This window comes from Ipomoea nil, unplaced genomic scaffold (genome assembly GCF_001879475.1).
Source record: "Ipomoea nil cultivar Tokyo-kokei standard unplaced genomic scaffold, Asagao_1.1 scaffold1568, whole genome shotgun sequence".
NCBI classification, from domain to species: domain Eukaryota; kingdom Viridiplantae; phylum Streptophyta; class Magnoliopsida; order Solanales; family Convolvulaceae; genus Ipomoea; species Ipomoea nil.
Window position 1 is genome coordinate 365,360 of NW_017617996.1, and position 13,631 is coordinate 378,990.

Here is a 13,631-nt window from a genome sequence, read left to right on the forward strand (position 1 = left end):
TCAAGATTTAATCTTATGGGATACAAGAAGATGATGAAATTCTTAAGTTGCTTTGTTTAAGAATTTCCTGTAGAAATGTAGTACTGTGAAATATCTCAGTCTTATGCAAGTTTATTGCATGTATCTTTTTCAGACATTTCTCCAAGTATTTATAGATGCAAAATAGCAGTTTGGAGAAGTTAATGGAAGTTACTGGAGTTCAAAAACTCAACTTCCATAATCTTATCTGATATATCAGACATGAGAAAAATTAATTGTATCTTATATATTTTCATAAGATATGGACCTTCATAGATTCATGCACTACATATGAAATAACAAAGTAAAAATATATATATTATATATTTATTAACTCATTGCATGCAAACATGCAAAATAAATAAATAGGTAATATATATTAATACTTAAATGCATGCTGTAGACACAAACCAGAGAGCTTTTGAAATAAGCTTTCGTTAAATTCATTTGGCCAAAAGGTGCAAATCATTTCATGCATAGATTCGTGGACCTCATTGTTTAGGACGAAATCATTTCGTTTTGACCAGCGAAACCATTTGGCTTTAACCAACGAAATCAACAAAAGGGCCATCAACTTTCGTTAATTCATTTCACGCGTCCAGACAAAGCACGAAACCAAACTTTCGTTAAGCCTTTACCGAAACCATTTAAATAAATAACGAAATGTGCATTAACACGAATCAATTTGTCAAACTTGATTCGATACCATCGAATTGATTAATGCATTGATTCGTTAAAACTAACGATTTGTTAACACCAACGAATCATTAAACTTTGGTTCCAAATCACTTTTCCCAACTTACTTTCTACCAAATTAAAATAATATTTACAACTCCACAACTCCAAATATTATTTAAGCTTTCATGGTAGACCATCTGAAACATTAATCTCCATTACTATATAAATTTCCAACAATTCGAGTTCGGTGACTTAATGGTTATCGCCCAAATAATTTAACGGCCTATTTGTATTTTTTTCTAACGAAATATTCTCTTATAAAGTTTATACTAACAAGATATGAAGATATTCAATGAAGAAAATAATATAATTAAGAGTAAACAAAAATTATAAAAAATAGTAAAATCAAAATAATTTGAACTATTTATTTTATCAAACGGACATTTTTTAATTTTCGTTATAAATCTAAGTTTATTAATATTTATAAAGACCAAAAAAAAAAAAAAAAAAAAAATCGGACCTACCGACCTAATCAAACGATAGGTTACGAAAATCGGATCATAAAATTGAACCCAAACCCAATTTTTCGACCCATTTAAAAGATTGTCTCTCATCTGTATTTGTCTACATTTTCTCCGAACGGGCAAAGAAAGCAAAAAATGGAATCGGCGGGAGCGACTAACCCTTTACAGCAAAACGACGACGACGATATTCCGCAGCTGAGCTCTCACGCTCTCGAAGCTCTCAGAGAGTTCATCGCTGAGCAGAACCGAACAGTAGTTGAAGCTTCTTCGGGGGAGCAGCCGGAGGAAGAGGTGGCGTTGGTGGCGGAGGATTGGCGGCTCAGCCAGTTCTGGTACGACCGGGAAACTGCCGAGACCGTGGCCCGAGAAGTCCTCGCTCTTTGCGAGACTCTTGAGTCCCCGTCAGTTGCTTGCATTGCTTGCCCAACGCTATACGCCTACCTCAAGGTTCGTCTTTCAATACTTCTGATGCATCAATTGAAGCACGACGTGCAATCTATATGCTTCTAAAGGAAGCATTACTAGTGTATATTTTGATTTGTTTGTTTTATGGGAGAGCATGAAAGGCTTAATTCTGATAATCGTTATCAGCATATGAATTCATGCTCACATCTGTATAGGTTCTAAAAGATTGAATTCCCGCTTCTTCCAGATGCTAACCATCCTTTGATATGAATTTCGCGATACATTTCCGATGTGGAAGGGTAGAAAACCGTTTTCAGAATTTCAAATAAAAGTAGAATATATCTATAGAAGATACTCAAGATAGAGTTGAGTTAAACTTTTGAATGATGTATTACGGTCTACGGAGTATTATTATTTCTATTGCTGGTTTCTGTATCTATTGGAAGAGCAAAGAAGATGAGTAATCTGTTTTATATATGTTGCACTTGCTTCAGATCATGGATCCATTTATTTTCTTTAATGTTTGCTGATTTATAAATTATAGTATCGACATTTGCCTAATTGGTATTCAATCATTCTTTGCTCATGAATCAGAAAGTTGATCCTAATGTCAAAGCGCAGCTTCTTGAATATGACCAGAGGTTCAGTTCATATGGAACTGAGTTCACATTCTATGACTACAATAAGCCAGAAGATCTCCCCTTATCATTGAAACATTCATATTCAGTTATTGTTGCAGATCCTCCTTATTTGGTAAGATCCATTCATTTGAGCTATTTGTTATGTAGTAGTTTTTATCCCCTAATTTGGTTACAAACATAGCTAGCACCATACTTTTATGTGACTTGGCTTTAAGGACTCTTAGGATTTTAAATTCATTAAAACTAGGTGCTAAAGCAACTTTCAATTAGAAAAATGAAGAAATACAAGATTATTAAAAACAAAAAACTGTAAGATAAAAGAACTAAAAATAGAGTTTAAGCCAAACAAATCATTAAGTTATTACTCTTCTTCTTATTTATTTATTTTTAAATTTTTGGTTCATAGGTCCTTATATCACATAAATGGAGGGAAATCATGAATGGCAGCCTAAATTTATATGAAAAGCGATGTACGCACTGTGATTATAGAATTGCCTTCTTGAACTATTTGAGAACTCCAGATCTCTCATCTTTCAACTTGCTTTTGCCCTTGGTGTCATTCTTGAAATGAATTTTCCTTGTAACCTTGATTTATTCTATATTGGCCATTATAGAATTGCCCTTCGTGTTTAATAACTTGATGTCTGCAGTCTACTGATACTTCTTCGATTTTAGGATCTCTTGTTATTGACATTAAAGAAATAGCAAAACATATCTCTAACATTAGCTTTTTGTTTGCTAAACGTTCTGCGAATATGGCAGCCCATTTGTTAGCTAGGGATGCTATTTCAAAGTCAGATAGTTTGGAGTGGTTTTCCATTCCTTTTGGCTCCCTGTTTGATGTTGTTGTTTCTGACAGTTTGAACTAATGAAATGCTTCCTTTATTTTCAAAAAATAATAATAATAATAATAATAACTCGATGTCTCTTCTCTTTGGTTTCTTCATATATGTCTTTAACTTTTGCAATTTTGAATTAGCTGATAGATTATACAGTGGCTAAACATCTGTGGTCTTATGATCTTGTGGTTTTGTTGGACAGAGTCAGGAGTGCTTGGAGAAAGTTAGTGAAACTATATCTTTTCTTTTGAGATCCGGAAAATCATATCTGCTTCTACTCACTGGTACAGTGCTGGATCTCCCACTCTGAACTTGCTTTTGGTTGATTACGTTGTGTTTATTACCTACCTCCTTTACACGTTTAGGTGATGTGCAAAAGGATAGGGCGGCAGAGCTCTTGGATTTGCGTCCATGCAGGTTTAGACCTCAGCACAGTAGCAAACTTGGTAACGAATTCAGATTGTTCACCAACTATGACCCAGGGATGAGACTTGGTGGTTGGGAGGGTGAATGATCATAGAGCTGTGAGGGCAAAAGAAAAAATTTCAAAGCGCATCAATCATATTACAGCTCTAGACAAGCTTTGCATTTCTTGACAAATCAGTGCTTGAAAATTACTTGTTGTTGTGTTGTAAGCAGCAAAGCATCAACTTAGTTGAATTCACAGACCCATTTGTCATTTCACTAGCTCAGAATGCTTAAAACATAACATTTTTTTGTGCTATGTTGGTTGCTAGAGTTTGGTTCTTCATAAAGTCAGATATCATCTAACCTTATTGTTATTATTATCTGATCTCGTGATTAGTCGACTAAATGGGAATTTATGGTTACAACTTACAAGTGGTGGGTTGAGTAGTCACAGTCCATTAATGAGAAAAATGGTTACTGGAAAATTCCTTAAAATGGGTGGTCTGGTAGGATGATTAGTTTCAACTTTCAAGTCTAGGCTAACACTCTAACACCATCTCAAGCGGTTGGATGGAAAACTTATTGAAATTTTTTTTCTTAAATTTGAGGAAAAAATTTTTAATAGAAAATGTTTTCTTAAAAAATAAAGCACTATGAGCTTTAAAGAACACTATTATATACTGTGATGTATACTATAACTTAAGGTTATGTTTTAATTTAAACCACAATGGGTTTTTAACGTTTTTTTTTTCTTTTCTTTTCCATTTTTAACGTCAGAAAATTTCACTAACGAGAGGTGTGGTCGTGTTTAGGTAGCTTGTGACGTCTGTTTAAATAAATGTAAAGAAGCAACACAAAATAATAGTGGGCGTGCCGGAGTGGTTATCGGGCATGACTAGAAATCATGTGGGCTCTGCCCGCGCAGGTTCGAATCCTGCCGCTCACGCTTGTGTATTGTGATCACTTTTTGACCTATTTAGAAATGGTGATATATTGTTAATGACAGAAGCATAAACGTTTGGTGGGCGTGCCGGAGTGGTTATTGGGCTTGATTAGGAATCAGATGTGGACTTTGCCCGTGCAGGTTCGAATCCTGCTGCTCACGAAGGGTTTTAGCAGTTACCTTCTTCACTGTAATACAAAGACTCCCAACTAGTTGGAATAATGTAAATAAGGAAAAACTAGTCTCCTTTTTTAACTTTAATAATGAGAAATGATTTTAATTCAAAGACAAAGACATCGAACTAGATGGAATAATGTAAATAAGAAAAAATTAATTGAAATACATAAATAAGTCTTCAATTTTTTTTTAAAAAAAAATACTGTTATAAATTATTATATTATTTTTGAAGACATAAATTATATTATATTATAAATGTCTATTTTCGTTGGAATATATAAATAAGTCCTCCAACTAAAAAAGTTAATGTTACAAATTATTATATTATAAATTATAAATATCTATTTTCTCAACTCTTAATAAGTGTCTTTTGCAGTGTTATTGTAAATTACTTTTATCCTTCCATTTTTTTTAAAGTTACATGGGACTTTTCTTATCTTTAAGGCTTGTATAGTTGTATAAAGGCACATATCTTGGAATATGATAACCTTTTGACCTTTTCTCGCCAATTTTACTATTTTCCTTAGTCTCTCTCTATTGTTTCATATTTCATAACACCTTATCAATATGAGTGTTTTACATTTTAGAATCGTCATTTTTCTAAGGTATGTTTTACATATCTATTATGCTCATTTTAACATAGTGACTAGTACGTACTAATATGTTACTACCTCCGTCCCATTTTATGTGTCTTGGTTCGGTTAATAAAGCTTGACTTGAGTTATTTTTAATCTAATTTTTCATAATATTAAGTTTAGTATTTGTATACAAAATGTATATATTTAGAAACTACACAAAAAGTACTATTAAACACAAAAAATCAAATTTAAAAATAAGTAAAAAAATACTAAAGAAAATAAACAAAGAATAAAGAGTTAGTTTGACTCAATGAATAGTAAGTAGGACAGCTAAAATGGGACCGAGGGAGTATATGTTTTTGTGTGTTTACTACACTCATATATATGTTATTACTGCACTCATATATGTTATAATTTAAATGTCTACGATTTGTCCTTCTATTCTCATTTAGAATGTGTTCTCATGTGATTGGAAGCCTGTGTTCTCATGTGAATGGAAGCCTAGGCTTCCATTCGCATGAGAACACATTCTACATGAGAACGGAAGGATAAATCGTAGCTATTAAAATTATAGATTTGGATGGATGAGATGATTTCGGTAATATGAATATTAATTAATAGGAGAGTTGTTAATAAGAGCAAACACGAAATGTAAAATAGCAATTAAAATAAGAAAATTATTTAATTAGGATGTTTGCATGATTTTAGGAATGTATTTATGGTAGAATAGGATTCTCAACATCCATTTATTATGTTTGCATTATTTATTTATTTCTTTCTTTTTGGGGTTTTTTTTTTTATCCGTATGTATTTCAAGACTTTGATTTGTTTCGTATATCATTGCGTCATAATAGTACGGTGTGTGTGTTGTGCGCAACAACAAAAATAAGTACCTGGAAGGAAGCTTGCGATGCGTCGTTGGTTCAGGACAGAATTTATGGTAGCGTTCTGTGGCGTGTTTAACAACACTGTCTTAAAGATATTTAACGACCAGGGATATCGCTATATCTTCGACAGATAGCAGAGAAACAAAATAACGTAGTTAAAGTGGAACACGGGGAGGGTGGAGCGTATTTCTGTGTCCAGAAGTGAAGAATTCATCACAATTTATAGTAGCTCACCTCCTCTTACAGCCATTGCACAAACATAGGCCATGGATGGCCATAATCCACGCAAACAATGCTGACCACATGGGCTGTTCAGACAGGTCACGCAAATAATGCTGATCACATGAGCTGTTCGAACAAGCATTTGTGTTGATCCACAAAAATAGGAATCAAAAGAGGACCAAGCAATAAAACTATTCCACACCACACCTCGCACGCGTGCCTAACGTGCGGCGACGGCACGCGCGCGGGGTTTTCTCCTTGTTCCCTCTCCACAATACTTCAAACCTTCTAAAATGAAAGGCTAACAAAGCAATGTGGGACACTCATTTATGTTAAATGAGCATTAAGTGAGCACCCACTTAAAGCCTTAGCCTTTAAATGTTTCCCAACAATCCCCCACACATTTGAAGGAGTAAGGCTTAACGGAGAGCATCAGGGAGTAACATAACGGAGCTAGCTTTCATGTCAGTGTGTAAGACTTGAACTGACAAGTAGTGGCACTAAGTAATTCGTTACCCGAGAGTGAACAGAATCTTGAACTCTACGGTTAGTTGAATTTTGAACTTACGTGCCCTTCGTTAACTCCATTGTTTGTGCACTTCACATAGTTAGAGGTTTAACTATGTAGTAACCCTATTTTGTCTGTCTCAGCACAGACATTCAACTCCACCGAGTGTATTTTACCGTAGACTGCCAATCGTGAACTACGGCGAGCGGACTGATTTACAGTCTGCTTCTCAATGCGAGTCTTTCCATGATTTTGTTTGACCACCGAGGTGGTGTCCATCATGAATTCCTCACCTCATTGGCTTTAAGCCCATCTCCCTTGACATATCACGGATAGCCTTTAGGTTTAGGCCTTTCGTGAAAGGATCAGCTATATTCCTTTCAAATCTCACAAATTCCATTGTGATCACCCCATTCAATATTAACTGTCATACATACTCATGTCTGACTCTTATGTGTCTTTTCTTCCCATTGTAGACACTATTTTGTGCCACATATATGGCAGTTTGTGAATCACAATGAATGGGCACGGCGGGAGCAGGACTCCCCCACAATGGCACATCTGCCAATAAATTTCTTAGCCACTCAGCCTCTTGGCTAGCCAGATCTAAAGCTATGAATTCTGCTTCCATAGTTGATCTGACTATGCATGACTGTTTGGTTGATTTCCACGACACTGCAGCCCTACATAGTGTGAACGCATATCCACTTGTAGAGATTACATCTTCACTATCGTTTACCCAGTTCGCATCACAGAACCCTTCTAGCACAGCTAGGTATCCTTTGAAATTGAGACCCCAGTCTAACGTGCCTCTAAGATACCAGAGTATCCTTTTTAGTGCGTCCCAGTGTGGGCCACTAGGGTTATGAGTGAAACGACTAAGTTTATTCACTGCAAATGCAATGTCGGGTCGTGTATAGTTCATCAAGAACATTAGACTCCCAATTACTTTTGCATATTTCTCTTGAGACTCACCCGACTCCATGATTTTCGATAGATTGACACTAGGATCGTAAGGCGTCTTAGTCGGGTTTACATCATAACTGTCAAACTTCTTTAGAGGTTTTTCTGTGTAGTGACCTTGGGATAGAAGGTAACCTGTATCGGTTTTTGTAACCTTGATCCCGAGTATCACATCGGTTTTCCCTAGATCCTTCATTTCAAACTTTTGACATAGAGTTCATTTGGTCTCATTTATAGCTTCAACACCTTGAGCTAAAAATCAGCATGTCATCTACATAGAGACATATTATCACGATGTTAGTTTGGACCTCTTTAGAGTATAAGAAAGCATCTGACCAGTTAGTCGTGTAGCCTAGGTCCATTAAAGTCTTGTGAAACTTTTCATTCCACTGCTTGGGGGCCTGTTTTAGGCCATAAAGAGATCTTTTTAGTTTACATACCTTTCCTTCTTGCCCTGGATCAACACAACCAAGTGGTTGTTCCATGTAGATCTCTTCTTCTAATTCACCATTGAGAAATGCAGTTTTTACGTCCATTTGGTGAACTACCCACTTGTGAAAAGAAGCTAATGCAAATAGAACTCGAATGGTTCTAACTTTTGTCACTGGTGAGTATGTATAGAAGTAATCTTCACCGAATTCCTGCGTAAAGCCTTTGGCTACTAGCCTGGCTTTGAACCTTTCAATAGACCCATCTGGTCTAAGTTTTCTTTTGAAGATCCATTTGCAGCCAATTGGCTTGCACCCTTTGGGTAGTTTTACTAACTCCCAAGTGTGATTGGACTGAATAGAGTCCAACTCACTTTTGATTGCTTCTTTCCACTGAGTGGAGTCGACTGACTGCATTGCTTCCTTAAACGTTTTTGGTTCTTCTTCCAACACTAATTGGCACACAAACTGGTCACACATTTCGTTTAAATCTTTTAGTTTTGTGACATATGTAATGAAATCAGAACCAAAATTTTTCTCGATCCTGGTTCTTTTGCTTCTTCTAGGCTCATCATAATCGTTAGTAATGCTAGGAAAAATGGCATTATCATTTTGACACAAAGTATCAACTAGTGAGACAAAAGAAGTTTTTAAAGGAAAGATATGTTCAAAGAATATGGCATTTCTTGATTCACACATAGAACGATTTTCTAAACACATAAACCTATAAGCTGCATTATTCTCGGCATATCCAACAAAAATGGCATCAAAGGTTTTGGGTCCTATATTGGACCTTTTAAGGGATGGTTGACCTACCTTTGCTAAACATCCCCATTACCTTAAAGTATTTCAAGTTCGGGGCATGCCCTTTCCATATCTCATAAGGGTTTTTTTTTTTTCGAAGCCTTTATGTGGGACTCTATTTAAAATGTGGTTCGCCGTTAGAACAGCTTCTCCCCACATAGAGTCTGGTGCCCCTGAACTAATCAACATGGCGTTAATCATTTCTTTAAGGGTTCTATTTTTCCTCTCAGCGATGCCATTTTGTTGGGGAGAGTAAGGAGCAGTTACTTCATGGATTATACCCGAAGATTCACATAATGTTTTTAGCAAAAACGATTCATACTCTCCTCCTCTGTTAGAACAAAGCCTCTTAACTTTCACGTTTAGCTGATTTTTTACTTCCTTTTTAAAAATCACAAACTTTTGTTCAGCTTCATCTTTTGTTCTTAAGAGGTAAATTTTTGTAAAGCGAGAATAGTCATCTATAACGGTTATATAATACTGTTTTCCACGTTTACTTTCAGTGGTTTTAAAATCTGCTAGATCAGAGTGAATCAATTCAAGCACAGAGGAAGATCGATGAGTTACAGCAGAAAAAGGCTTCCTAGCAAATTTTGCTTCAGCACAAGTTTCACATTGAGAGCATGCATCATTAGACAGGTTTGGCAACATATTTAGGCTTTTTAATCTATTTAAGCACTTTGAGGCAACATGTCCTAGTCTACCATGTCATAAATTAACTGAAACATTGATATAAGCCGAAGGGGAATCATTATTCTTATTAATAAATTCTGGTCCAATTACAAAAATGTCTAGCACAAATAATACCCCCCGCAGATACCCTTTCCCGAGAAATGTCCCACACCGAGTCATAACCAACCAGTCTGACTCAATGACTATTTTGATCCCGGCCATATTAAGTAGGCCCCTGGAAATTAGGTTTCTACGTAGAGAGGGAACATGCAACACGTTGTTCAGTAATAACTTCTTGCCAGAATTAAGCAGTAACTCTACTTTTCCTCTACCACTTACCTCAAAAATGTTGGAGTTTCCCATGAAGACTTGTTCACCTCCAGTGACGGGCTCGAATACCTTGAAAAATAACTTATTGTTGCAGAAGTGACGAGATGCCCCCGTGTCTACGACCCACTCGTCTGGGTCTCCGACCATGTTGATCTCAGTAATCACTGCTGCTACGGCCTCGTCATCCTCCATGGTTTCTACCACGTGTGCTTGATTTTTGGATCTGTCCTTCTCTGATTTTTTACTGGTGGACCCTTTGCGACGATAGCATTGTGCAGCTCGGTGTCCCAGTTTCCCACAAACAAAGCATTCATCGCCCTTGCCCTTTTACTAAATTTTTCCATTTTTGATGCGATTGTTACTATTTTTTGCATTCTTTTTATTTTTATTTTTATTTTGATCACCTATTTTATGCTTATCATACTTTCCTGTAGTTTCAACAATGTTAGCTTTTGAATTATTAGAAAAGGATTCAGACTTTTGTACCATGCAATTTTCCTCTTTAATGTTGATGCTACTAATAAGTTGTTGGAGGGTGTAGTCGTGTCGCTCGTGTTTCATTTTACTCTTGAAGTCCACCCACGAGTCGGGCAACTTATCAACGAGTGCATCGCACAGGAACGCATCGTTGACTTCAGCACCTTCAGTTCGCATATCTGAAATCATATTTTCGAATTCATGTACCTGTTCCACCACAGTTTTAGATTCGGACATCTAAAAATGCAGTCATCGTCCCACGACGTACTTCCTCCTACCGGTGTCATCGGAACCATATTTTTCTTGCAATTATTCCCAGATAGATTTTGCAGATTTTTCTCCAGAAAACATGTCAAAAATTGAATTTGTTACCCGTTAAAGAGTTGAAGCTCGTGAAGTCTTGTTGTCTTTCACATATTTTGGACAGACCTGTGGCGTGCTTCGTATAGGCCTCGGCGCAGGAGCTTAATCAGCTGCTTTGTCCGACTTGTCAGCTGCCACGGTTGTGGTAGTAGCGGCGGTCGCAGTAGGAGCTGGAAGGACGAAGGTGGCAGGGTCGTCATATATCACGTAGTCAACATCCTTCTCTTCCAGCAGCATGATGATCCTGGCAGCCCATCGTTTGTAGTTCAGACCACCGGTGAGAGTTTCGATGGGCGTGGCATCAGAAGCTGACTTTGTTGAAGTAGACATCGCCTTCCTCATTAAATATCTTTAACTGTTGTGCGCAACAACAAAAATAAGTACCTGGAAGGAAGCTTGCGATGCGTCGTTGGTTCAGGGCAGAATTTATGGTAGCGTTTTGTGGCGTGTTTAACAACACTGTCTTAAAGATATTTAACGACCAGGGATATCGCTATATCTTCGACAGATAGCACAGAAACAAAATAACGTAGTTAAAGTGGAATGCAGGGAGGGTGGAGCGTATTTCCGTGTCCAGAAGTGAAGAATTCATCACAATTTATAGTAGCTCACCTCCTCTTATAGGCATTGCACAAACATAGGCATGGCCGCAAGGGTTGTTCGGACAGGTCATGCAAATAATGTTGATCACATGATCTGTTCGAACAAGCACACCCGTAAATAATGTTGATCACATGATCTGTTCTAACAAGCACACCTCGCACGTGTGTCATGCCGTGCCGAGCGGGCGGCAGCGACGGCGCGCGGGCGGGGTTTTCCCCTTGTTCCCTCTCCACAATACTTCAAACCTTCTAAAATGTGTTGATGTATAAAAGGGAATGAATGAAAGGCTAACAAAGCAATGTGGGACCACTCACTTATGTTAAATGAGCATTAAGTGAGCACCCACTTAAAGCCTTAGCCTTTAAATGTTTCCCAACATGCACATTGATGCTCTATCTTGTGCACTTTTCGTATGCTTCGGACGTATAATATAATAATACTGCATTATAATATAAGTTTGTGTGCATAAGTGTATAAGTTTGCGTGCAATATATGGTTGTGCTTACCAGGTTCTGTATAGTCTTACTGTCTTAGTTCATGTGCATTAATATATAAGTTTTTGTGCACTATGGAGCGTGCATGAAATGCTTAGCTTATATAGTGATCTCAGGTCGTGTGCATTACAAGGTCTGCATAAATAGTTCGACAAATGTTGTGTGCATTGTATTTTATGTACGTGTGCATGCATGCATTGTTGGCAATATGCTTCAACAGTTGGATTTGACAATCGTGTTAGCATTGATAGGAAGAATGAGCAGGCTAAGTTATGTCAACTTTCGGTATCATTTTTTTCCAACGCAAAGACTGGGCTCGGCCGAAAGTTGGCCTTGGCCGAGACCATGGTCCAAGGCTGAAAGTTCGACCTCAAGTTATGTCAACTTCCGGTATCATTTTTTTCCAACGCAAAGACTGGGCTCGGCCGAAAGTTGGCCTTGGCCGAGACCATGGTCCAAGGCTGAAAGTTCAACCTCAAGTTATGTCAACTTCCGGTATCATTTTTTTTCCAACGCAAAGACTGGGCTCGGCCAAAAGTTGGCCTTGGCCGAGACCATGGTCCAAGGCTGAAAGTTCGACCTCAAGTTATGTCAACTTACGGTATCATTTTTTTCCAACGCAAAGCCACTGGGCTCGGCCGAAAGTTGGCCTTGGCCGAGACCATGGTCCAAGGCTGAAAGTTCAACCTTGGGAGGTCGAAAGTTGGCATTGGCCGAGACCATGGTCCAAGGCCGAAAGTTCAGTTTGACCTTGGGAAGTCGAAAGTTGCAACCATGGCTCGGCCTTGAGGCCGAAAGTTGGCCTTGGACAAGACCATGGTCCAAGGCCGAAAGTTGCCTTGGCTGAGAGTAATCCTGTCCGCCAACAGTCTATTGTGAGATTAAATTCACCAGTTAACGGAATTAATTGTCCATTAATTCCAATTTTGAATTTTGAATTTAATTCTGTGTTAATGGGACTGCTGTTTCAGGAGTTACAAAGGAGGTTTGAATGCCAAAATTAAATGTTATTGATCTTTCCCTTCCTATATAAGAGTGTTGTAGGGCAGCAGATTTTACACAGTGAAGTAGTGAAGAACTATGAACAAGAGAACTACACACACAGAGAAAATAAGTTTTCTACTCTTCCAAAACTCTGCTCCTACTCCACTCTTGAAGCTGCGTTCTGTCCGTGCTCTAGTTCGTCGGGTTCGTTCGTTTGGGTGCTCAAACGTCGAACCGACGAACGAACCGTAGTACGTTTTATCCTGGGAAGCCTAGGCCACAACATTCCTAGCACTTTTGGGAGGTGACAAATAAGGCTTTAAGGAAAAATGGCACTTCGCCTGACTCGTACTTACCTTCTTTTTTCCTCCTTTCTTCTTCTTCTTTCGTGTTGGATTATGTTCTAAGCAAAAATCTTCTCTCTATATTTGATATAGTCGTTGGATTGGAATTATAATCTGAGGATTATAAGGTCCAATTTTTGGTTGATATATATTTATATATCTTTTTCCATAGATATATATGTATATATAACCTTTGGACCGTTTTATATATGTTTGTGTGTGTGTGTGTGTGTATATATATATATATATATATATATATATATATATATATATATTTCGGATATATATCCAATAATATTTTATATATTTTTGTATGTATATATAAATATTATTTTGGGATA

General features: G+C 37.3%; 1 protein-coding gene and 1 non-coding gene across 2 annotated transcripts; both read left to right on the forward strand.

Annotated features, from left to right (window-relative positions):
• The first annotated feature begins 1,269 nt into the window (after window positions 1-1,269).
• LOC109189909 (protein-lysine N-methyltransferase N6AMT2) lies at window positions 1,270-3,868 on the forward strand. The gene is made up of 4 exons (XM_019340527.1): window positions 1,270-1,667; window positions 2,220-2,378; window positions 3,308-3,389; window positions 3,471-3,868. Exons 1-4 carry the CDS (start codon window positions 1,356-1,358, stop codon window positions 3,617-3,619), a joined length of 702 nt encoding a protein of 233 aa, XP_019196072.1. The 5' UTR covers window positions 1,270-1,355; the 3' UTR covers window positions 3,620-3,868.
• A 509-nt stretch (window positions 3,869-4,377) lies between these two features.
• Window positions 4,378-4,459, forward strand: TRNAS-AGA. The gene has a single exon. It is a non-coding gene; the product is annotated as a tRNA-Ser (tRNA).
• The last annotated feature ends 9,172 nt before the right edge of the window (window positions 4,460-13,631 follow it).

Bases quoted from the DNA above. Each gene is read 5' to 3' on its own strand.
- LOC109189909 (XM_019340527.1), top strand. From the start codon at position 1,356: ATGGAATCGGCGGGAGCGACTAACCCTTTACAGCAAAACGACGACGAC. The intron at 1,668-2,219 runs GTTCGTCTTTCA...CTCATGAATCAG, and splicing joins CGCTATACGCCTACCTCAAG to AAAGTTGATCCTAATGTCAA. The intron at 3,390-3,470 runs GTACAGTGCTGG...TTACACGTTTAG, and splicing joins ATATCTGCTTCTACTCACTG to GTGATGTGCAAAAGGATAGG.